Source organism: Hakea prostrata, chromosome 7 (genome assembly GCF_041222555.1).
Source record: "Hakea prostrata isolate BN-2017 chromosome 7, UWA_Hpros_2, whole genome shotgun sequence".
NCBI classification, from domain to species: domain Eukaryota; kingdom Viridiplantae; phylum Streptophyta; class Magnoliopsida; order Proteales; family Proteaceae; genus Hakea; species Hakea prostrata.
Genome location: NC_142606.1, coordinates 65,772,443 through 65,798,966, shown reverse-complemented (window position 1 = coordinate 65,798,966; position 26,524 = coordinate 65,772,443). Strand labels below are relative to the sequence as shown.

The 26,524-nt window shown below is 39.5% G+C and overlaps 1 protein-coding gene across 1 annotated transcript; it reads right to left on the bottom strand.

Moving 5' to 3' along the window:
* Window positions 1–316: 316 nt before the first annotated feature.
* LOC149011734 (uncharacterized) lies at window positions 317–3,689 on the bottom strand. Its single transcript, XM_089162989.1, has 3 exons — window positions 3,271–3,689; window positions 2,584–2,708; window positions 317–2,158 (listed from the first exon to the last, which is right to left on the bottom strand). The coding sequence occupies exons 1-3, from the start codon at window positions 3,614–3,616 to the stop codon at window positions 1,952–1,954; spliced, it is 678 nt and encodes a 225-aa protein (XP_089019115.1). The 5' UTR covers window positions 3,617–3,689; the 3' UTR covers window positions 317–1,951.
* Window positions 3,690–26,524: the final 22,835 nt, after the last annotated feature.

Genomic DNA, 26,524 nt, shown 5'->3' with positions numbered 1-26,524 from the left:
GACATCAAGTGCCCCTGGATTGGTTCCAGTTTTGGAGGTTCCACAATTGTTGACACTATTGGGAAGCTTAAATTGGGGGCTTGCATCACTCATGTTTGGATGGAGTGTAATTTTCACAGATGGACCACCAAATCTTGCTCATTAGATCAGATTTGGAAAGCCATCTGTAACAATGTTAGTTCGAGAATTTCCTTGTGCCCTCCAAGCGTTCTTAGCCTGGTTTCCTCCCCCGCCCCCTCTTCCCCCTCTTGTACTTTCTTTCCCTTCAGGGTGTTTATAATATATTTTTATATCCATCCAAAAAATTTCAGAAATAAAATAAGATAAAATTAAAGGCAAAAATGCCCAAAATACCCCTCCAAAGGGTTCGGCCAGCTTTATGAGGTTGCTTGGACCCATTCTGGGGGCCCCACTTAAGGTTTTGGACCGGGGGGTTCCCTGTGTTCACATCAAGTAGCTACTTCACCAACACCAATACTGATATTGTGGCTTTCAGAAAGCAAGGACCACCCATCCAACTGGACTCAAAAAAATAAGAAAAGGCTGCATTTTGACCTTTTAACGTTCAAGAACCCTTGCAAAGCACTTTAAATGCAAAACTGTCAAACAAGTAATAGTGCAGCATTAATCCAAAACCAGTGAATGCCAGCAGGGGATCCGAAAGTAAAAGGGTCATTGGGATAAAGGGCAAACCAGAAATTTAAAGAAATCAAAAAACAGAAAGAAGGCAATGCTGAAATTGTGGCCTTCCACTGATACTTTGATTGTAAGTAAATAGAATTCTCGACCAACAAAAAAGTCAAAACTGCTGGATATAAAAAAGTAGAAGATTTTGAACCACCAGGAGAAATACAAATCAGACAACAGGGTTTCTTGGGGGAGGGGGTGTTTGAAACTGAAACTAGATAGTTGCAAAAGAAATGACCAGATATTCCCACCTGATCTTAAAAGCTGGAATAACCACCAGATAGCCTACTGAATCACCAAAGTGAGAAGCATTCTGATGCATACATGGATAACTTAAAACAGGAACCAAGCCAGGCCTGAACTCCTCTGTCCAATAGCTAACATTGAAACTGACATTCTGCTATTGAAGCTCAGTTCAATATAAAGTAAGATAGTTATAATAAAGAAATAGAACTCAAACTAAACTAAGAAAGGAAATCACATAGTCATTCCCTCCTTCCATCCTTTAGTTGATTACAATGAAAAGAATTAGCTCAAAGGCTCAACATGTGTAAAACCACTGGGCTCTGATTTATATACCTCAATTAAACTTCAAGTCAAGAAGAGAACTGTTCTGTAGGAAAAAAAAATGTCGTGAAGCAAACATTAGCCAAGAGAAAATATGCTCACATAATGAAGAGAAAAACTTCAATGAATTGAAACCGGTATAATAATTATACCCCATAAGGCCAATCTAATACTAGTGTATCATACTTCTGTGAGGTTTTCTGATAGAAGTGAGAGGCTTTCAGAGTTATCCTGTCGTACTTGAACCACAACCACCTCCAGGAATACTGGTGTATTACATTTGCGGGAGATTTTTCAATAAAAGTGATAAAACTTTCATAGTTATCTGGTGTCTTACTTCACACTAATTCCTATAGAAGGTGATCTCCTAGCTTTAAAAAATGGTAACTATTTCCATCCATAAATAGCTGGCCCAAATATTTTTCAAACAATCACAACTGCTCATCAAGTAGATGCTCTTTATAGAAATATAAGAATGAAAGACACACAGAGCAAGATGATCAAAAATTCCTTTTAACATCAAACTCTGCGATAGCAGCTGTCACTTATTTACACCAATGCCTGAATATCCAACATCCCATGAAAGCCCAATTTACAGTAAACAAACCCAAATAATACCAATCACATGCTGACCTAAAAGATACTACTTGAAGCACCTAATAAGGCAATGGGATGATCCTAGATGAAAAAGTAACATCTAGAGATCTTTCCAGACATTAAAATCGGTGTTTGAACCATTATAGGTTACCACTTTGTCTTGACAACCCATGAAGAAAGTAGTTCTCGATTGATCCACATTCACAATAGCATGGGCAGTGCCACTTGGACTAGCAGCTATTGCCACCTCTTCTGCTCCAATCATTACTTCAGCAAAACCCTTATTAGATATGTGACTGTTCTCCAACTGCAAATAACCAGGGAAATGGAAACAAATGATCAGCAATCAAATTATTGAAGGAATTTTATAGACTCTCATTTGCTAGCCTATTAAACAATTGTGTAATCCAAAGCAGCATATCGTATCTCTTCTTCTCATATGGTAGCCTACCAAACAATACTAATAAGTCAAGATAGTACATTGTATCTCTTCTTCTCATTTGGTAGCGTATTATCACCTTACTCTCATACTATCAATGAGATGCATGCAAATTCAGTCCCTAGTCGGTGATACCATCTAGGAGATTTACATGGATTCAAATATATAGCACGGCTGAACATAAAATTAATGATTTTACTTCCAGTGAATGAAGCAATTGACCAAAGATTAAATATGAAAGGCATCTAACGATGATATAGAATGTTGTGTCATGCCAAGAAGAGTAAGCATACCCTAAATTTCGTATCAGCACCCCAAATGACAATTGTCTCATTGCAAGTATGATGTCTGTGATTCCCCCTGATGCCACCAGGTCTGATTTCACCGACATGCACTGAAGCACAAGATATTGCTCCCCCTGCAGGTTCCAATAAAAAATCAGGCTAAAGTTTTAGATTAGAAAATTAAGTTAAAAAAAATATATAGATGCTTGAAATTGATTTAGGTGATATTAATATATAAAATTGGGTTCCGGGAAATGGCAAGTTTTTTTTTTTTTTTGGTAGAAGGAAATGGCAAGTATATGTTGATGCCTTTTCTCATTGTTAAGTCCATAAAGTAACCATTAACCAAGAAGCCATTCATAATTCTAAAGAAATTAATAAATAAAAGTAGAACCAACAAAATAAAATAATAACAGAAATATTCATAAGCAGAATAAGAAGGGAAACAAAGAAAACCACTCGAAATATTGGTTACCCAGAGATATCCTAGACATGACCACATGACTCGGGAATGAATGAGTACACTTTCATACAGAAGCAATATGAACGAAGCAGTTGAAAAGCAGAACTTAAAGTAATCTACACCCAAAATTTCCCACAAGAAATCAACAAAATAAACCCTGAAAGAAGCAACCAAATAAAGAAATTATCAAGAAGATAACGGGTGAAGAAATGTAAAGAATATAAGCCAGAGACCTGAAATCCCAGCTTCAATGGCAGCAGTGACAGGGTCGAGCAACCATCCCCTCTTATCCTTAGAGATTTGCGAAGGGAAACCACTGCTAAACCGGACTAGGTTAGCCTGTTCATCATCTTCTCTCCTCCATTTCTGTTTCTCTATAGTCTGGGCTTCCTGAGGAGGGGAAAAATGGTGGAGGTGTTGCAGTCTGAGAAAGGCCCAAGTGAGAAGAATAAACACGGAGAGGAGAAAAGGGAAAGAAAGGGGCCTCTTCAAGAAGTAGATTAGAGAAGCGAGAGAAAAGGTTTGGGTGTAGTGTGGATTCTCAGAGGTTGCGTTGGAGTTTCTCCTCGGATTTGCCATCTCAGACAAACATTCTATTGTCTCTGCCCTATCCTACTCGAGACAACACTAATTCCCTTTCCCTCCTTGACGGTCTGACCGTTACATCTTACTGCGTTCTTCGTCTTTTCATTTTTTTTTTTAAATTAAAATTATAACGGGTTGCCATGGTGGATTACTAGAGCGGTTAAGAGCCCAACTTCCCACGGGGAGGACCTGGGTTCGTACCCATCCGGCGGCACCTATATTAGTAATATTCCCCCACCTTATATATAAACTCTTCGGATTAAAAAAAAAAAAATATATATATATATATATATAACGGGTTATTCCCATGGTCCGAAATTTCAGCCTATATCGTCGTGTTGGTGGCTGGCGACACTACCGACACGGCAACACAGGCTGAAATTTCAAGCAACTTTTTGCAAGCATTCGATGAAAAATTGACCCCCGATTTTGAGGGGCATTTAGGTCATTTTGTCACAACCCCAGTTTTCACAGACTTTGTGGGGCCCACATTAAGAACATTCAACTAGGCACGTGACAGTTCATCTCATTATCAACCTATTTATAACCACTAAAACAAAATGCTAAACTAAACATTTTGAAGGACAAAAACAGAAACATATGTTTACAGTCTAAAGTCTTGTTATGTTTACATTGAATCTTTTAACACTATCAAGTTAAGTACATACCGTCTCAAAGAAATATATACATTCACAGTCCAGTTAAACCAACATCAGTTGCAACAAAAAGAAAAAGAATTTTCATCTTCCACTTTAAAGGCATTGTCTGATGGCAGCACTCTTGCCTTATCATGTATCTGAGGACCTGTCAACATTTATAATAGTAGACTTTGCGGCCTATTAAGCAATATAGACAACCATGTAAGTAAGTCAAGCAGTTCATCATGCATCAATCATCACGTCATCAAAGTCATATAACATCATGCATTCCAATTTTATTTTTATTTTCCTTTTCCTTTTTCATTATTAAACCAGACCTAAGTGCTACCTGTAGAGAGCACCATCAGTTTAAATCACTCAAGTGGCATTAGTCTCAATCTCAGTCTTAAAGGTTCTCATCAAAAGATTCTTTTTTCAGTCTTTTGGCACAATGCCAAGTGTTCTCTACATGAGGCCATCATCAGTCTAGTATATCTTTCCACTTTTCAATCTTGCTTCATACCCTCCCATTTGGATACACTTAAGTACCAGGACTTACAGAAGCTGCTTCATGCCTTCCCATTTGGGTACGTTAAGTATTAGGATTTACAGAATTATATTCAATGTCAATATTGCAACCATGCTTTGTCTATTTCAATGTACATTTTTCATTTCAATTATCATTTAGTCTTATCTGAATAAAACCAGACACAATTCATACAATCCAATCATTTAAATATGAGAGTATGATGATTATACATTTAACAAGCAGAAGCATCATTTCAAATTCATAATGCAACATCTCAAGAATACTGTCGACATTTCAATTCAAGCAATCCAATCAAGTCATTAAGCTGTCATCCGATCCCATTCATTTCTATTCCATTCACAAGACAATACATCATGCATTTTCATAAAGTGCGTGAGTAAATAAAATCAATTATATATTAATATGTGAATGCTACCTGTCTACTAAATGGAATCACCTACTTATAAATACATGGGTTGGTCAATATCACTTACTTATTCATGTTTCATGTGTGTGGGAATCAATAGGGTTTTCCCTTTACTTTCTCTCTCATCCTTTCTCTCTCCTCTCTTCTCTTTCCCTGCGTTACCTCTCTTGTCTCTCCCCTACACATTTCTCTCCTCTCTCCTCCTCTACTTTCTCTTCTCTCTCCTCCTCCACTTTCTTCTCTCTCTCTTTGTACTTTTCTCACTTTTCTCTTTCCACTTCTCCTCTCCCTCCTCTCTACCTCTCCTCTTGCCTCTTTAATGGCTTCCTCTCTCTCTCTCTCTTAACTTCTCCACTCACTTCTGTTTCCACGCATAAAGCCTTTCTCTTATTTACTTTCCACCTTAATTGTATAAAAATTAGGATATATATATGACATTACCTACCACGATATTACTTGAATGAAAATGCCACCTCCTCCTATTTCTCTTTCTTTCTTCTCTTATTACATGCCCCCTCATTACCATTTCTCATTTCCCAAAAGCTCACAACGTTAGGTGAGAGAGAGGGAGGTGTCACTCCCTCCTCTCTCTCTCCTCTTTATCTTGTACGGGTGATTATATATATATATATATATATATTGTATAAAATATATTATGGGCTCGTGGGCCCGCTCTATTATCTTACGCAGGGTCCACTTTGAGGTGCTAACATTAGTATCTCCAGGTTCAAAAAATTATGTTGATCATTTTCTTGTTTTCAATTCAGTCTAATTCCACTGTTATGGGATCCACAAGCGATGTCTGACCTCGACCAAAATATCAATTGGAAGCTAGTCTCATTTAAACTATTCTTTAACTACACTCGAATTGTAACAACCCCCGTATTTCTAACCCGAAATCCGTATTGCATATTCGAAAACCCGAAGGTCTAGCCGAGTAAATTTGTGGAGTGTTCGGATAAAAGTCCATGATCCATACCCTAAACCCATGGATCTGGATTCTCTTGTTGAAGAGCCTGCCTTGCTTAGTAATTGGACCTCTAGAAGGCAAGTGATGTCTGAAGATGTCCGATACCCCATGTGTTGATTAGGGTTAGGTTGTACTTGGACTTCAACCCCCTGAGCAAAGCACCCTTGTATAGCAATATACTAGGGGGCGGTGGCTAGTGGCGGTTGATTGGACCAAGCGACCGCCCCAAGTGACCGCCTGGTCCTGGTTGCGGGGTTTTGCCCTATTTTGCCCCCAGACTTCTATAAATAGCAACCCTCGTCTATTTTACGAATATTATATTCAGGATTGCTGTTTTTGGTGGTTAGGCAGCAGTGGAGACGTGCTGGAAGGTGATTTGAAGTGCTGTTAGTGATCTGGAAGCTTCTCCTATCTTTTCTAGCTGATCTGGTTGAGGTAAGTGACTCTTTGTTCACTCATACTCTATCCTCGGCTATGATTAAAGTAGTTTTGTTTTCCTCTTTGGTTGTTCATGATCCTCGCATTACAGTACCTACCTTTTTTGTGAAAAGGATTGAACTAATCAAAGGGGGGATTCAGGGTAACCAAATTGGTGTCAATTGTTAGGTTTCGTGTTACTCCTTGGTTGTGGGAGTGTTAGGTTCGAAATTCGAACTATGATCATCCAAAAATCGGATGATCGAAGCCTTGAGTTTCGTATTGAAACTCTCTGTTTTTGGGGCGGTCACTAGTGGCGGTCGCTCAACCTAAGCGACCGGCTGGTTTCCAAAGAGCAAGTAACTTCGGCTTTTGTCCAGTTTGATTCATTCGACTTACATATTATTGTAACCTTGTTTATAGGTGTCCTCTGTTTCCAATAAAAGTCTTATAATTGTTTCTGGTATGCAATCTAGAGGATTTCTACTTATTTACAAGTAAGGGCATACAACCTCATCTTTATGTAATGACTTGAATATACTAGTCCAGTGTCTTTCAATACTGTTCTTTCATTTTAAATATTGTTGTAACCATGAATAGCATGATGATCTTATTATATGCTCGCTGTTTGTATTGTCTTTACATATGATTTATCAATTATGAATATGGTATGATGATGATGATGGTTTGTGGTTCTGATGGAAAGGGTATTCTATTGGGATACCTTGGCTTGAGATATCAGAGGGTTGTGGTATGGGACACATGCTCGCTGATGTCTCCAACACTGTCATAACTACTGGATGATATACCTAGGTAGAGTCTAGAGTTGCATGGCTAGGTACCTCACATACTACTACCCTTTCGGTAGGGGAATTGAAGCCGGATGACCCGTGACGACGGTGATGTGACTCTGTTTCATCCTATAGCGGTAACCAGTCCGTGCAGAGACTCAGTGGTCCACTGTTGGTCATACAATGGTAAGGTTGCATATGTTAGGGTTGGGCTCATGGATGTCCAAGGAGCGGACTGGGTGTCGTGAGGAGTCATGAGAGCTTTCCGCCCCAACAATATGTGGATGACTATAGGGTTATGGAATGGAGTCTAATAGCGGTAGCCAGTCCGTGAGGGTTCTCATTCCTAGGTTGCGAAAGATACTGAGCCGAGTTGGTTGGTGTCATAGGAGATGTATTTGGACTTCATGTAATATGTTGCCATTATGACTTGCATTGGATTAGTAACCCCGACATGCACCAGTACTCATGCCAATGGTCGTGGTGAGAGAGTATTGACTTAACCCTAGCCATGGTTTGAGAGCCAGTGTGGACTTACCATTTTACCCAAGATCCCTACAGAGGTAGCCAGTCCTTGCCGGATCAGAGTGACTAGACCTACCTAGAGGAGGCTGGTGTATATCTTAAAGCATGTCAACTGTTAGAGACTTGCATAGTTAGATCTTAGCGGTATTCATACTTTTGCATTTCATACATATCATATATTCATTTATGATGGTTTGACATATGGATGAGAATTATTGTTGTTCTTACTGGGTTCGTCAGAACTCATTCCTTTATTTTTCTATGTTATATTAGCTCTGTCAGAGATGGAGGATATGCGCCGGAAGATGGATTGGTTTCCCATGAAGGAGCCTTCTCGTATGAAGAGAATGTGGCACCGACAATGGGAAATGGAGATAACCTGTGTGGGAGCTCCTGCGAGTGCATGGAATGCTCTTATAGCACCCATTGATGGGCGGAGGAGACAAGTGGCCAGGCAGTTTGCCCATTGTATGGAGAAGAATTGGAGAACCCATTTTCTTGAAAAACATGATAAACATTTTCTAGCTTTAAAGAAAGAAACTAGAAAGAAGATCATTTAATTCTTTTTAATTGCTTTCGCAAACTTATTATTCTTTTGATAGTTTATTCTTTCCTTTGATTATTTTATTGGAGTATTTGGACTCCTGTAATCCTTTCATTTAATTATTGAACTTATTCCTGCTCATTATTATTTTTACTTGCATTTATTATTATTGATGTGTTAGACCGTGGATCCTGTGACGGATCACTCCCACGAGTTGTCGGGTGGGTAACCGAGACCGGCAAGTGGGTGTGACATGAACCATTTGATTAAACCATCAAACCAACCATCATGATTCTTTAATAATCTTAATGACTGACACATTCACACACAATAATAAAATAATAACATAAAAAGATGCGGGGCTTCACACATTTTGGATTGAATTTTGACGTTGTAGCCTAATTTTAGGTCAATAAACACATTGGGAGTGTTATTTTGACTTAAAACATCACCTAAACTAATGTTCCTAATCGACACATATCCGACTATATGCAAGCGAAAACCGTGAAACTAGAAGTTTGAAAACTTATAAAAATCAGATCATCTAAAGTCTACAATTCATTATACAAGTACATAGAGTCATCCGGTCATCTTAAATCTCCAACTCTTAATTCCAAGTATTGTGCCTGGGTGGATCGAACTCCCATTGACTATGTTCTCTCCAACCCATCCTCGCCCCCAACAAATTTACATATTGATCACATCTCATTTGATAATGATAGTGCTCCAGATAGTCATCAATTGCAGCTTTATAGCGGTCATCTTCTACCTCTAAGAGAACTCCCACGTGAGGGAATTGAGAATAGGGTCAAAGAAGGTGTTGCATGCCTAATGATGCTACTGCTAGTGCCAATGACTATGAAGTTATGGACTCTTCAATAGACATTGTCCTTGAGAGACCAAGCTCATAGTAATTATCGTCTTGCGAGTGCCCATAGTATGAAATACTAGGGGGGATATCCATAAACATACCATACTGTCCATGAGAAGGAGGGACACCATAAATACCATTAGTTCCATAAGCAGATGTGGAGCCTACAAACTCATCCAAGCTTATAGACCCCATCGCTCCTGTTAAGTTGTCCGCGGGATCCGAAGGATTTACATAAGAATCATGGGATCCATACGAATAGTAGGATCCATAACCGTAAGATCCGTGCAGGAAGTTGATATCATCATAACCACCTTTGTGTTGTTGTTGCTTCCCATAGCCCTTCCCCTTCTGATGGTGGCTCGTATCAACATATTCACGACCATGATGTTGTTCACCATCATGATCATAATACTGGGTGGCATGTGTGAAATGACTCTCCCCAATGTATCTGAGTGGGGGCTGCTTTGTCTCTGGTAGTGGAACATGCAAACGCTCTTCAAGGCCTTCGCCACCACCACCACCATCATCATCATCTCTCGCAGTCTGACTGGGAGCGAGTGTGTCATTTGGATCATCATCAACTGCTCCTGTGTGCCTGGTGCCGCCATCCAATCCTCATCAATAGTACCAGCTGCCTCTGCATGTGTCTGCCCATCTTGAGAGGCCATAAACTCATCCACATCAACCCCTATAGTTCGAGCTAGCTCTAGGTCAGGCCCCCCTCCAGGTTGGTCCAACACCGGCTCACCCCTATCCAACATCCACTGAATGAGGGGATCTTGTTCATTTGCGCCCACCTCAAATATATCATCGAGATCAATGTACTGCCGACTTTTCTCAGCCTACTCCCTGACATGTTGTATCTTCAACCTCATATTGTAGTGACAAATACTAGATCATTTAGGCATTGGCTTCCCAACCGATTCCTTCTCTTGGAGTGGATCATGTTAAGTGTACTCCAATTGTAACAACCCCCGTAATTCCCGGGATCCATATTGTAGGTCAGAGTACCTGAAGTTCCAGTCGGAATAAGCTGTGGAGTATTTGAGTTGAAGCCTATGATCTATACCCTGAGCCTATGGATCTAGATTCCGCCGATAAAGAAGTTACCATACCGGGAACCCAAAGGAAATCCAGTAGAAACCCTAATGGACTGGGAAAGTGGATCTCTAGCCGGAGTCAAGTTGAGTTTGAAGATGTTCGTGATCAAGTTAAAAACACCCCCACATGTTGGTTAAGGTTAGGTTAGTGTTGGGGATCAACCGGTTGAGTAAAGCACCCAAGTACTGAAAAGTACTAGGGGGCGGTTGCTTAAGGCAGTTGATTGACCCAACCAACCGCCCAAAACGACCAGCCATGCCTGCTTATGGAAATTGAACCCTAATTTGCTCCGGCCCTCTTTCAATAACCACCCACAATTTAATTTCATATTATTATATTCGTGGAGGTTACTGTGGACGGTTAAGAGGCATAGCACACATGATGGTTAGGAGGCAGATTAGTCCTTTTCTCGGCATACAACTTTTGTCTTGATTCTTTCTCTGATCATGTCAACCATTGCACTTGTAGCTTCTATCATCTCTAGACCTAGAATTCTTCTTTCACCAATTTTGATCCAATACAATGGGGTTCTACAAGTGTGTCCATACAAATGCTTTGAAAGGAGCCATGCCCGTTGACTGATAATTGTTGTTATAGGAAAATTCCACCAAAGCTAGATGTTCATCCTAATTACCTCTCATATCCACTACACAAGATCTGAATTGTCCGCTTAGATTGTCTGTCGGTTTGTGGATGATGAGCTATACTTAGATTCAGTTGAGTTTCCAAGGCTTTCTATTGACTTTTCTAGAATCTAGAGGTAAATATTGGATCTCTGTCCAATACTATACTTACCAAAACTCCGTGTAGACGCACTACATTGCCCACATACAATCTTGCTAGCTTATCCATGGTATATGTGATCTTCATAGGAATGAAATGTATTGATTTGGTCAAGTCTATCAATGATCACCCACATAGTGTCATTCCCTTTGTTGGTATGGGGTAAGCTAGTGACGAAGTCCATAGTAATGTCTTCCCACTTACAACTAGGAATGGGAAGTGGCTATAGAAGTCCTGACGACGGTTTTCGAACAGCTTCAACTCGTTGACAAGTGTCACACTTGGCCACAAAGTCTTCCACATTGTTCTTCAATCTGATCCACCAATAGTGTTGCTTCATATCCCCTAGGTGGCCATGGACTCTAGAACTTTCCTCTGCTGACTAGGACACGAAGAAGGAACCACCTGTTGCCAAATTGAGTTATAAATACCCCCATCCCATGCATCAACGAGGCCCTCTTCTCTCCAATTTCGAAGTTCTTTTTCCAACGTCTTTCAACCCTATAAGCTTTGAATCCTTAAACCTTGCAACTAAGGTTTGGTGTTGATTATTAATCTGACTTGGGTTTTAGAGGATGGTTGTTCCCTGATACTCAGTGATCAGCCCACTTTTAACTCCTATGTATTTTCGTAGTAGGTCAAGCTTGGTTGATTCAAGCACAATTCACTCAATTGTTCGATTTAGCTACAACAACACCAACGTGGATGACCAATAAGAATACATGTAAGGACATTTAATTGAATGGAATTTCTTGGTTCATTGAGGATCACACAGCCACTTTAAGCTATATATCTCATAATATAAATCGATGTTATATGTTGTATAATTGGAAATTGAGTTTTAATCGGGCCAAGTTTTCAGAACTATTTAAACTTTTCAGAAAACTTAAGGCAAGAATCATGTGGACTAGGTCAAGGTAAAAATGATGAAATTTAGTCCTAAATGTTCAGCTTAAATAATACGATACTAACCTCGAGAGATTATTCAGTTGGTAAGAACAATGCCTCATAACTATGTAGTGAAGGGTTCAAATTTTCTCGAGAGAAGCAAAGCTCCAGCTTATATTTAAATTATATGTAAACATCTACTTCCTAAGGATGTAGTAAAGGTGCACGTAATCCAGCTCGGATGAATCTGCATTCTAAAATACGACACTTTCACTTAGTCATGACAAACTTGGTGACTTCAATCCTTTTTTGAAAACCATAATAGTTGATTCACTTACAAAACCAAGTCGAGTAATTTGAAAATAGCTATTCTATGATAGCAAGAAAATATATACTATCAACTAATTGATTCTTCTCTCCCTTGTTAACCTTTATAAACTCAAAATGCATCCGAATGTGATTCCTTTAGTGTGAGAGGCGATGCGTATTGAGAGGAGAGAGAAGCTCTACAACTCGAGCTTATCCCTGCCATCTGCATGCTGCAAAAACTATAGGAGTTCGGCATAACGACTATGCTCTTTTCTCACTCCCATGCATGTTAGCTGGCTTGGCGAGCTTAGGGGCTTTACTAATTTCTATAGCTCTACGGATCTACTAGTCTACGCTTCCTACAGGGATAAACGCTGCTTGGATACTCTATCACGACACCGATTCAGACACCTTGGAGCCTCGTGATTCAACAGAAATGAAACAGGATTCTATGTGACTGGGTACATCTGAGGTGTTCTGGTTTCTATGGAAACCTGTCTCTAGTTTTCAATAGCTGTGGCGATTCCTGGTTGCATGCAACGGTTCATTTTCATACTGGTGGCGATTTCTGGTTGCATGCAGTGGTTTAATTTCATATTTGGCAATAGGGTTATTTACCAGACGACACCTTCCATCAGGTAAGTCCTCTCAATCTTTAGTTTACTGTTAGTTGCTGTAGTTTTTGAAACTTGATCAAACGAATCGTTCTAAGTAATAAATGGTAATAGTCTACGGATCAAATGCGATCAAATATTGTCAACAATTGCTCAAGCTAGCAGGAATATTTGGCATTCGGTTATTGCTTCTCTGGCATTGCTGCCTGGGTTGTCTATCTCGGATTTGTTTATCAGAGGCGGTGAGGCTTGCTCATCAAGTTTGGGCTGCTTATTCAGATGGGAAATCTTCTTCTTGCTTCTCTATTTATGCATTCGGGACATGGAGATCGGATCTGCTTCTCCAACTGAGAGTCGGTTCTTGTGTCTGGAAGTCTTATTTCAGAGCATCAAAACTACTTCTCACAGTGTGTAGACAGGTGAGTTTCACCATGTACTCCACTCGTTGCCCTTCATCTTTCTCCATCCCTTCTTCATCTGAATTGTTAGCATCAGATTTGCTAGGATGGACTTCCCGCTAAGGCCTATGGAAACCGTTTCTCTTCCTAGTAGTAAGCTTGACGACATCCATGAGAATATGAAGTACACTCTGTTGGGGTGGGTGGTTGACGGAATAGTAGTCACAATGTTTGATCTACAAACTTCATCAACAAAGCTTTTAATTCTGAGTTCTTCAAGCTGAATGGAGTACACCTGGTGGAAGGAGCAGCTGATCGGTTTACTGTCAAGATTCTCAAACTGCACGGGCGTTTCTATGATCATGATGTGCTCACCATGATTTTCAGCAAACTGGGCTACGTGCTCGAGGTGGAGTGTCCTCGTGGGGATGGTGTGATGCCTTTTGTCCCGGCAGCACGAATTCTTATCCCTCTCTATCAGGACCTCATAGCTTCGGTTATGTTCAAAGTTACACCCTAGGAGATTATTCAAGTGAAATTCGCTTATTAGCTATGGCCTTCCCTTATATGCTCCTATTGTATTAGAATCGGACACAAACACTCGGATTGTCAGTTTCGAAAAATGGTCTTGTTGCTCAGAATCTTCTTCGTCACATGCTTCACATATCCCGCTTGCAGCTATTCCGCCTAAAAGGAGCAATCATATTAAACACATTGTGGAGGCTTATGATGAGGTGGCTATATGTAGGGATCGTGATAACATAGTTTTGTATGATGACCCGGTCCCTATTGGTTGATTGGATGCTCTTACTAGCAGCTTTCTAAAATTGGCTTTTATATACCAATTTTGCTTCTGTAGTGCGTAATAAATGCGCACTACGGTGGAGCGAGCCGTCCGATCTAATCGGACGGCTCGGATCGTCCTCCCCATTAAAAAATCAAAAAAACCCATTACCCACCTCATTAAGTGTGTGAACAGAGTTCGATCTGTTCGGTTCGGTCTGATGCAAACCAACCGGTCCATCTGGGCGGTTCGACTGGGTATAGTATATCTTATTAATGGTGTATTACATACTACCAGCCTATACGTATATACAGTTGTACAGTAACCGTATATACAACCAGTTCAAATTCTTTTGAAATTTACGAAACAAACCCCTGTTCTAAACCACCCCGCCCATTTCATTTTCATTTGTGTTTTCGTTGTTGGCTAATCTGAAGCAAACCTTACCAAGCTGGAGAAGAAATCGCGAGGAGAGAGAAGAAGAAGAAGACCCCTTTGTGTTTTCGTTTTTGGCTAATCTGAAGCAACCGTACCAAGATGGAGAAGAAATCGAAGGGGCGTCGTTAGTTGAGAACGAAGAAGAAGAAGAAGCAGAGGAGAAGAAGTGGCAGTTGAGAACGAAGAAGAAGAAGAGAAGCTCCAGCTGCGATTTTGAGAAATCGAAGGGGTGTCGTTATTGTCTCGTCTCGTCTCGTCTCTCGCGATTCTTCGTTCAAAAGGTAATAACCAACTCTTAAAACCCTTACCAAGGAAATTCCTGATGATGTGGTCGAAACCCTGATTTTGTCGTTGATTAAAGCTGAAAAATGCTCTGTAATAACTTGGTCGGTTTCTTTTAGTATTTGTTGTTTTACCTTTTTGTGGGGTTGTGGAGGGGTTTAATTTTGTTGTTCTGTGTACTGCATAAAATTGATGCATTTGGGTATGTGTGTCTTAATGGTTCTCATTTCAATTGGTAAATCTTGTAGAGAGAATGGTTAGTTTAAATTTTTCGAGCTGCTATTTTGAACGGTGACCTTGTATAATGAAGGGTGACTTTGTGTATATCTGGGTTGTCATTTGTCTCCTTATTCAAGTGGGTTTAATTGGTGCAATTTGTTTATCTATTTATTGTAAGTCTTGTCTTGAACAAGTTTACCCCTGGGTCGATTGTTTGATAGGTGTGGTTAGTGGCACATTTCCTTTCTAAAAGTATGTCAAGAACACTTGTGCATGACTAGCATAACAGATCTGTTCCTTAGAGACAAGATCTATTGCAGCTTGTTACAACTTTATTGTAAATGTCCCGAAGTTTTATCGAGGTTCGTTGTTCTATTCTTGAGTATCGTGTTAATTGTAATTTCATCGAAATCTTGTATCACAAAGAATGTAGCCAATGAATGGAATCCTATTGATTGGCTACATTTTGAGGAGAGTACCACCACTTGCAATTTCTGAAGTCAAAGTAGAATTGAAGTGTCTTTGCCATGGTTTCAACCCCTACATGCATGTAATGCCAAAGGTTAACCTCATATCCCTCGGAGAGCTGTATCTACATCCATTTTATGAACTTTGAACTTGAAGTGAAGAGTAATCGGTTTTCATATAACTTTGAACCTCATAATCTTTTTGAAGGCTATAAATAACCTACTCATGCAATGTAAATTTCAGATATGTTGACTGAAATTTTTATTTGAAAAGATACTTGAGAGGAGTCATGGGATCCCAAGGTAGGTGACCTGTGGCTGGATTTGTGACTGTGTTTCTTCCTCCTGCATTTTATTTCCCTTTATGTGGACCTAAGTTTTCCCTATTTGGTTTTGAAAGGATCCATGTAGCTGGCCCCATTTAGTTGGGATAAGGCTTAGTTTGTTGTTGATTTTTTGTTTTATTCATTTGTAAGATTTAAAAAAATTAATCAGATGATGCTCTTCCACACACTCAAAATTGTGTTGGACCATTTTGTTTGTTATTTTACGGTTTAATGCTATTTTGGGTTTCAATGAGCTTATGGGTATTGATGTTGGAATGACAACCTTCCTTTAGTTAACCATTACTTTAATGATTACATATTGTTTATCTATTTAAGTTGGTAGTGTTAATGAGAAAAAAATAAAATTGATAGTTTGAGTTGGTATTATTGATGAAGTTTTATGCTGCCGATGATGGCTTTGCATGTTGAATGTGATTAGCCAACTTAAAGTGTTCGAAAGTACTGATTACCTTTTCGGTGATAATTTTCTGCATCATCTTAAATGGAGCATCATTGTGGTCCCTTCCGAAAGAAGCCTGATCGGCTTATACTGAGATACCTGAGAGATTTGCTACCAATTCTATTTTGTATGGTTGACGCACATGGTTAGGTTGTTTCTATGAATACAATTTTATGGTGCCAGCCTTTGAATGAGAGCCCTTTCCTACCACTCTTCAGATTGCCATCGTTCTCCAGATGTTTAAATATGAGTTGATAGTGATCAAACCTGTTTTGTCAAGTAGTAGTTGTTATATATTGTATTCCAAGATCTCTTACTTTTGTGATATTTTTCTTCTTCTTCTTTAATGTGGTGTCTTGTTTAACCATGTTGTTGAAGGAATGTGGTTCACTTCTCTTTGCAATCTTTAGGATTTGTTTTCACCTTTGTATTGCTCCCTGCTATGCTATTATTTGGTGTCCTTCCACCAAAGAATAGAAAACTTATCGAGCTTCAGAGTCGGTAGAATGTTTGAGTGGAATAGAGTTGTATCATCCTGGGTTAGGAACTGGTCGGTAGGATGCATGAGTGCTTTCTTTAAGTTACTAAGGTGGTAAAAAATGTGAACACCAGTCTTGGACACCTATCTGAATTTTTTTGCTCTCAATATCTTGATTTTGAAATGAAATAGGAATTCGGTTCGTCTTCTCCTCTGCTTCTTATTGTTCCTGAACCTGCTGCTTCTCGAACTTCTCCAAGTCCTTGAGGCTTCGATCGTTGTCAATATCTTGGGAAGAGCGGAGAAGCTCGAATAGCGACAGAGTTGACGCGGCGGAGAAGACAAACCAAAGTTGTGTTTAATTTCAAAATGTAAAGCCCCAACATTCGGGAATCAGCCGTCCGCCTAGGCAACAGCTCTAGCGGTTTGCTCTCAGTCCGATTCTGATTGCGAATTTATCCCTAACAAGTTCTATTTCCTTTGCTTTCTTTGTTTCGGTGCGAATTTTGCTTCTTCTTAATTTTTTTTTGTTCATTTGAAATTGTTCACTTCCGGCTCTTGTGGTTTCTCAAAATATAGAAGTGGTTACTTTTGTGTCTATGTTAGTTTGTTAAGTTGTAGAGGTTCTTCTACTTTTCTCGAGTGTGATTCGAGATACGTGTGTTAATGATTTTCTACTGTGTTTTCTTTTATGTGGATTTCATTTTTTTACCTAAGTTTAAGCAGTTGACAGTGTCTTTTGTTGAGTCGATTACAATGTTCACAAATATAATTTGTTTGTGGTTTTTAGACCTCCTAAATGACTACGACTTGTGGTTGAATTAGTCTAAAATTTTCTATTTCACTCGCACAAAGCCACAATTAGCTCCACCCAAGTTGTTGTATGTGAGAATTAGTATGGAAGCCTTTGCCGCCTCACTTTTGCCTCCCTCTATTCTTATTTAGGAAAAAGAAGGTTGGAGCTTCAACCAAGAATTCCTTTTTGAAAACCTTCCTCCCCATTGTCGTTACTATGAAGTCTTTTATCCACCCCGCTTTTGCTTGCTCTAGTAAAGCCTGGCAATTAACTGTTCCTCCCTAGTCCCTTGGCCCCTGATGCCACTACAAAACATTCCTCCCGTAAAATCCTTTAATCCCTCCCTGTACCTCCCTGAACCACTCCCTTCACTGCTGTAGACCCACTCGGAATCTCCCGCCTATTTGTCACCCCTTCCCTATCGGAGAGTCCAGTAGGGGAAGCCACTGACACCGTTAATGCCAGCGAGTCATTGTCCATGGCTAGAAACAATGCATGGCCACTCTACCATTGCTTATGGTTAGCTGCTACCCCCTGACATTGCTCCATAGGGCCTTATCTCTTCAGCTGACTCCCTACGTATCCCTAAAAACAACCCTCTACCGTACTATACAAAATGTTGGACTGCAACAGTTTATTGCAAAGTGCTGAGGTCAATCAGATTCCAGATTGCACCGCCCCTGCTGCCAGATTCCCCCGATACAAGTGTTTTTATCTCTTTGTAGGTTGTGACACCACTGAGTCACCGGCCTTTACTCTCCTTGAGGAAGACCATATTGCTATTAATTATCTCGTAGGATCTATTGCAATTTCAATTTACAGCTCACCCTCTGAAGAACTCAGTTCTACCTTGTGAGACATTGATGTGTCTTTGACCGAAGCACTAGTTATAGATGCTCCATTGGCATCTGTACCTTTGTCATCCACCTCAAAGAAGAATATCATGTTGGCCTTGTCGCCCCTGCAATCCTCAGTCCAGCACAAGGTTCCTGCAAGATTATTGTTTCTCCCCCCCTCCCTCCTTTCTCTCTCTCTCTCTCAAACACCCTATCTAACTTCTCGGGCTTCTTCCGTCTTGCCTACTGTCAATGGCGCCCCTTGTCTCCCCCTGTCCCAGTCCTCCAACCCCTCCCTCTGCTGACGTTTATCCTTTCCAACCATGCCCATTGAGCCTAACCCACAACCCCCTCCTCCTCCCAACCCACGCATATTCATTTACAAAAAGTGTGTTGAGTAGGTTTCATTTCAGTACACTTCTGTTGGATTCATAAACAGTTTCTTGTTCTATTTGGAGTTTATACAGTTTAATAGACCATATTTATAATATATATATTGGTATGTTCTACTTAAAATCACTATACATGGTTTGGTTAGGGAATAAGTAATTTAGTACTTTACGGTTTGGCTTTTGCCTTAGATACTGAATCTATATTGAATTGTATTTGGTTTGGTTTTTGTTTTAAAAAGTCAGTTCTGGTTCCAAATTTACTCCCTTGAATTACCTAATAAGAAGAGGTAGGCATCATTGTGAACACTGGAATATGTCATTTTCATGGAAACCGAGGTTGTCAAAATCGTTAGCATACTTATGAGCAAGGGTGGACAGATATACATACTTTTGTGGGATCCAATTGTATGCAGTGGGCAGTGTCTTTGTTTTTCGCATTCTGGTATTATGTAAATTCATGGCCTCCTTATGGGGTCTATTTAACTGCATTTCATGTATAGGTTGACATCTTTGCTTTACGGCCCTTGTGCATTACTCTATCAGAAAAAGAAGAAACCCCTTTGTGGGCTGTATCCATTCTTTTGTTGTTTGTTGGTTGTATTTGGCATTTTTCGAATACAATCCAAACGAGTGTGTGTTGTTTTATAGGGAATACTTTTCTCTCAGCCTACTTGAATGTGTAGTTGAACTCTTGTATTGCACAAAGCAAGAAGTTGTTGAGATTGTTGGATGCAAAACCTTGACTTATTTATTGTGATTAGGCACTTGGAAATCTTTCCATCACTTTACTCGCACATTGGAAAAATTTTACGATTATTTAAGTCTTCATGTAAATGTCTCAACTTCTAGGGATTAGCTCATCTAGCAAGGACATACCTCATAATTAAAGAGGTCAAGAGAGAGAGGGGAAAAAGATGTAGGCTTTTGATGTGTGCTACTAACAAGGTTCGAAATTTCGGTTCATCCTGCCATCTTGCCCTTCAGCGAAATGACTGAACCTTTTGATGATGCAACTTCAGAGGACAATATTGAGATATATGTGGTTTTCATTCCCGGGGACCTTGGTCATCACCCATGCACTCATATTTTATTATTTTTATTTGGATGAAGTCCTTTCATGTCGATGGCTATAGTATAATTGATTTATGTTAATGCATACCTTCGTATAAGATCCTATCTTTAGCATATTCACTGTTCAAACCAATGCATTTTATTATTTTGGATATACAACTATTTAGTGGAGTGTCGTAATTCTCAATGGAGTCATTTACAATGACGAGGTTATTGAATAAATTTTGAAAACAGAATATTTGAAACAATGATAACATCCATTATTGGGCAAACATAAGTTGGTTTCCCAGCGGGGGGAGCAATAAAAATGGTGGTGACGAGCATTGTTGATGATATTGTGGCATTTAATAATTTGGTTGTTTGTTGTCATACTTGTTTTTGTGATTTGGACTTCCTTTATTATTTGCTTTTGATAGGTGATGATGCTTGTGGATGTACTTTAGCCTAGGTTAAGATTATTATAAGTGCGAATAAAGGTTTTATGACCTACAAATTATAGTGATGTACCTTTAGTAACATGTGGAATGCTGAAGAAGTGGGTCCTCAGTCTAAGATACTCAAATGCTGATGTTGTTATGCAATCTGTGGATATTTTATCACTTCATTCGTTAATGTTTAGAACTTAAAGTACTTCACTTTGATAATTTTGTGATCAAACCCGTTTTTTTGTTAATGGTTTGTATTTTAACTTGGTAGGGTTTGTACATTTGAAGCATTTTTGGTGTTAACATTAGAGGGTTATTTCCTCTCTGTTTGTGATGTGTTGAGTGTGGGTGGATGCTTGGCACATGGGCGTGGAAATGTTTGTCTATAATATGATTTGTTGGGGCTAGGTTTCAATCCAGGCCAATGGTTGGCATCCAATTTTGAATAACTAATGTCTAGATTGAATGTTTTTCATGCTTAGATTGTTTGTGTTCTCTCTTTAATGTTGTCTCATGACTCTCATCTGTATAATTAGTATTTGTTTTGTTATACTTTAGTTTCATCTTAATAATATGTTGTTTAGCTAATATGTTTTGTTGCATCTATGCAGCCAAAAGTACCATAAGTCTCACCGGAAAATGGCTCCTAAGGCAACCACTCAACGAGAAGGCCAAAGGGGCTAAAAAAGGGAAGTAAAAGCAACAGCAAGGTGAGGCTTCATATTTGGTGGATGACGAAGCAAAAGCGTCATTTAGTCTGATTAATAAGCAAAGTATAGAAGAAGGAAGGGATGTAGACATCCCTTCCTTTCAGAGAGGAGGTGTAACAAATAGGTTTAAGCGAGATTGGGTGGGATAACATACTTAAGTTACCTCCTAAGTGTTATTACCAGCTGGTTAAAGTTTTTTATTCCAATTTGAGATTCAAGGAGGAGGAGGGAAACTTATATGCCCTGTCCAATGTTAAAGGGGTGGAGATTGCCTTGAATATTCGTGAGCTGGGTGAAAGGCTAGGAGTCTCAAGTGAAGGACAATTATATTTTTGGGAGCCTAGGAAGAAGTTTGATCACCTCATTGATGTTGGTCGGACTTATAGTGATATAATGGTTCACTACACGGGTAACACCCGCGTGAAGTTGAAGGACCTGAAACCAATTCCTCATGCAATTGCTTACATAGTGCAACACAACATTATCCCACGAAGAGGTCACCGTGAACGGCTGAGTTCTTTTGAAGCCTATGTCACCCATTGCATTCATTCAGGGAGGCAGCTCAACATGCCGTACATTATTCTCAAAATGATGAAGTATGCGAAAGATGCCCACAATCGTGCTCTCCCATATGGTCGACTCCTTACCCAAATCTTTACTACCTATGGGATTGATCTTGAGGGGGAGGATTGTGAAAGTGGGAAGAATAAGAAGAAGAACAATGAAGTTAAAATCCATGGAAAAAAATTCCATCTTGAGATGGCGGATGTAGGAGTGCGGCCTCCGGGTGTAGGAGCACATGCTTGGTGTTGATCCATACATGAGTCGAGATGAATTTGAGGGTGTTGAGAAAAAATTATCACGAACCTCAAGACATTTGCGGAAGATTCTTCGGCGCGTGGATCAAGTCGCCAATAAGCTGGGCATCCCAGATATTTCGGACTCCTCACCACCTCCTGCTGAAGCTGAAGGATCTGCATCACAATCTGAATAGGTTGACTATTCAGATTAAATTTAATTTGGATGTTTTGCTGAATGGGATTCTTTGTTTCAATCCTTTGAACAATGCTTATTTAATAGACTAGATAACAAGTTGTAAGGTTCCCAGTTCCTGTTTCTTTATATTTCTTATATTTTGATATTTGAATATACTATGTGTGATATTTCTTATATTTTGATATTTGAATATACTATGTGTGGAATTCATGGATTACATCCATATACACACCCAAAATTCCTGTTAAGCTAAGATTAAATGTAATGAGATAGGTTGATTGAGTTTATCTCCCCATACGGAATGGATGAAGTAATTTTAAGCAGGTTGGGGTTTGTTACAGGTTGAAGTGGTGTTTGGTAATTCGTATGCTTGGCAGTGATGAAACTGTGCATTAACATGAGACTTTGACTACCTTGTCTGATTTCAGAGCAGATTGGCTGATTTTTTCAATTTTATTTGCAATAAAATTCTGTTCTCCATAGAATTGTATGTTTTGCTTATAGTCATACACGCGTGAACGCGGAAATGGAATTTTTTTCTCGTCTTAAATGCGTTGTGTTATTTCTTCATACGCATGAACTCGGAAATGGAATTTCTTTTAAACTTGTGTTGTTAACACTAACATTGCTCCGTTCTTAAACGAACTAACCCCTTTCGTCTCTGTGATCCGTTAAATTAAATTGGTTGTTTTTGTTGAAAAGGGAATCAATAAGATACTCCCTCTTTCCATCAAAACTCCTGGGGTTGAAAAAAGACTTCAAACATAATCACTTCATTTTCCACTTACCCATTTGAGAGTTATAAAAACGGTTGGTGCCTTTTAAAGGAAGAACCAGCCCCCCTTTGGCCCGATGAACACAGAGAGCAAATGGGCCATTCCCTTTTAAAGGGAACCAGCCCCTGTATGATGAACACGAGGCGAAACGGGCGGTTCCCTTTTAAAGGGAACCAGCCCCTTTAAAATGATGAACACGAGAGAGCAAATGGGCCAGTTCCCTTTAAAGGGAACCAGCCCCTTTAAATCTGATGAACACGAGAGGCAAACGGGCCAGTTCCTTTTAAAGGGAACCAGCCCCTTTTAAAATGATGAACACGAGAGAGCAAATGGGCCAGTTCCCTTTTAAGGGAACCAGCCCCTTTCACATGATGAACACGAGAGCAAATGGGCCCCTTTTAAAGGGAACCAGCCCTTTTAACACGGAACCAAATGGGCCGTTCCCTTTAAAGGGAACCAGCCCCTGATGAACACAGAGGCGAAACGGGCCAGTTCCCTTTTAAAGGGAACCAGACCCCTTTTAAAATGATGAACACAGAGCAAATGGGCCGATTCCCTTTTAAAGGGAACCAGCCCCTGTGATCTGATGAACACAGAGGCGAAACGGGCCAGTTCCCTTTTAAAGGGAACCAGCCCCTTTTAAAATGATGAACACAGAGAGCAAATGGGCCAGTTCCCTTTTAAAGGGAACCAGCCCCTGTTCGATGAACACGAGAGGCGAAACGGAGCGGCCGTTCCCTTTTAAAGGGAACCAGCCCCTTCGTCTTTCGAACACGAACAAGACCAAATGAGCTGATTCCCTTATAAAGGGAACCAACCCCTTTATTCAATGAAGAGACATGGTACAATATGACATGATGTCTCCTCTACTCTACTTATCTTTTATGGATCAAGAATCTTAAAATCAATATGAGTGCTTCCTTTAGCTTGTTGGATATCAAATTTATTTTGCTCACATTGCTAAGCTGGATAAGATGTAACCAAAAATCCAGGTCGAAAGATCATCGGAATGCTTTAACGGTGTGTTTGAATGATACGAATCTTGTCCCTCATCCTTTGATACAAAGTACTACCACTATGCATATACAAAATAAAATTGTGTTGTAACCAATATAGTTGAATGATCCGAGATAATGTCCCTCATCGTTTGATACAAAGTACTACCACTATCCATATACAAAATAAAGGGAATACAAAATGTTTGAATATGATAAACCCATGTATGTCCCTCATTGTCTGAAAATGAGACACTTGTTCTGCATCCTCAAACGTCACCAACGCAGTACTGAATTTTGGGACGAAGGTACGTGCTGTATAATCCAACGACAAAATAGAAGCAAATAATAAGTTTGAAATTAAGATAAATGAGCAATAGAAACGAGAGATTATCACTTAATGCATTTACCTTAGATGAAGAATTATCAGTACTTACACCAAGTTGAACTGAATTTTGGGAGGAAGGTACGTCTTTGTATAATCCAACGACAAAATAGAAGCAAATAATAAGTTTGAAATTAAGATAAATGAGCAATAGAAACGAGAGATTATCACTTAATGCATTTACCTTAGATGAAGAATTATCAGTACTTACACCAAGTTGAACTGAATTTTGGGAGGAAGGTACGTGCTGTATAATCCAACGACAAAATAGAAGTAAAAAAAAAGTTTGATATTAAGATAAATGATAAATGAGCAATAGAATAATGCATTTACCTTAGATGAAGAATTATCAGTTACTTACACCAACTTGTGCTGAATATTGGGAGGAAGGTAAGTCTTTGTATAATCCAACAACACAAATAGTTAAGAGTAATTGTGCAACCTCAGTAAAATTATATGAACAATGTCAATGTTTGGCTGAAAAATAAAATAAATTTACCTGAGTTGAGCATGTGTTATAGCCGTCAAACATTGACAAATAATCAGACTCTGGCAATGATACTTGTATGGAGCCCTGTCCTTCAACTAGGTTGACAGTCCTCTTCTTTTTACTTTTTTCATGCCAGGGCTTGATTCTTTTTCCGGATCCCCTTTTAGAGGCTATTTTGGTTTTAATTGTAAAAATTCTGTACGCTTCACCATTTATTTCGGAGGGATGGTCGGTATGTGAAGGAACGTCTACATCTTCTAGATCGTTGACAATCCCATTCGAGATGCTTACATAGTATGTTATAACCAAAACTTGTTTCACATGCTTGGTTAATGACTTTCAAAAATGACGGAGTAATTAGCCTAGTTCGCTGTAAGCAACTTACTTCTCCATCAGCCTCAAACCTTGCATCCCCTTCTCTTCGTGTCCCGTCAAGTAGGTGCACATCTCGGGCTGATTTTCTCCATCTCAGTAAAAAATATTTTATCGGAATGCACATGAGTTGGAGATAATGGAACACTCTTAACATATGGGCACAACAGATCCCAACAGTCTCAAATTTCTTACAACTACATGTTACGCTTTCGGTCTCTCGTATTACGCAATACTCCGTATGCTTTCCACGTAAAGGAACCAGTCGCATCTGCCTTCAAAATCACATATTCAACATACATATTTGCGACATTACGTTGTTGATAGCGTGACTATCCACCAACTCAAACTCCTTCAAAAACTCTTTGAATATAGTTGGAGTATATAAGCTGTAAGCTTGATTCAACATAGGTTTCAACGAATGTGCACCCCCAAGAACTTCGTTACGTGCATCAAATTCCTTTTTCAATTCATTTGCACGTTTTGCGTCCACAACATCCTGGAAATGTCTCATAAACCTTAGAAGATCAAGTTTGCGGCCAAGACATTGTTTCAAATCAGCATTAAAACTTTCAACCAATCTGTGTGCTCCTCACACCTAGTGTGAAACGGTTCTTCATGTAACAACATGCCCATTTCTCCCTTATTTCATATGTTCTATCTAGCCAACTAGTGTTTAGAACCCCTTGATTTTCTCTTAAATTGGTCCATGCATATTCAAATTCATCAACTTCGTATAATGGTATATGCATTTGTTCAAAATTTTGAAGAAGCTGTGACTTGTCACTCATCAAATATCCATGGTGTTTCTTTGCATTTTGCAATAGATGCCAAGTGCACAATGCATGGCGTGTATTAGGTGCAACCTCGGTTAGTGCCCTCGCCATTGCGGCGTCTGGGTCGATGAAGATTGTAATTGCCTTCTTATCACCATTAACTCCAAAAAAAGTTCGAAATAACCATACAAATGACTCGGTGGTCTCATCATATAGCAAGGCGGCTCCAAATACGACCGAGTCCTATGATGATTAAATCCCACAAACACACCCAATGGTCTATTTTCTTTGTTTGTGCGAGAAGGTAGTATCAAACACAACTACATCACCAAATAGTTGATAATCACATTGCATCTGTGGATCAGCCCAAAATATATTAGTCAATTTGTCCTCATTGTCCATCCATACGAATACACAAATGCGGGGGTTTAAGTTTCGTTGATTGTCTAAGTATAGCATCAAGCTCCCGGCATCCCCATATGCCAAATCACGCTGCCGTTTGTTATTCAAATAGTTTTGCAAATCTTTCTTTGTGAAGCCAAGATTTTCATTGCCCCCGCTTGCAAACCCATCAAATTATATGTCAATCTTGTTCCCATTCCGATTCAATCGGCCATTGC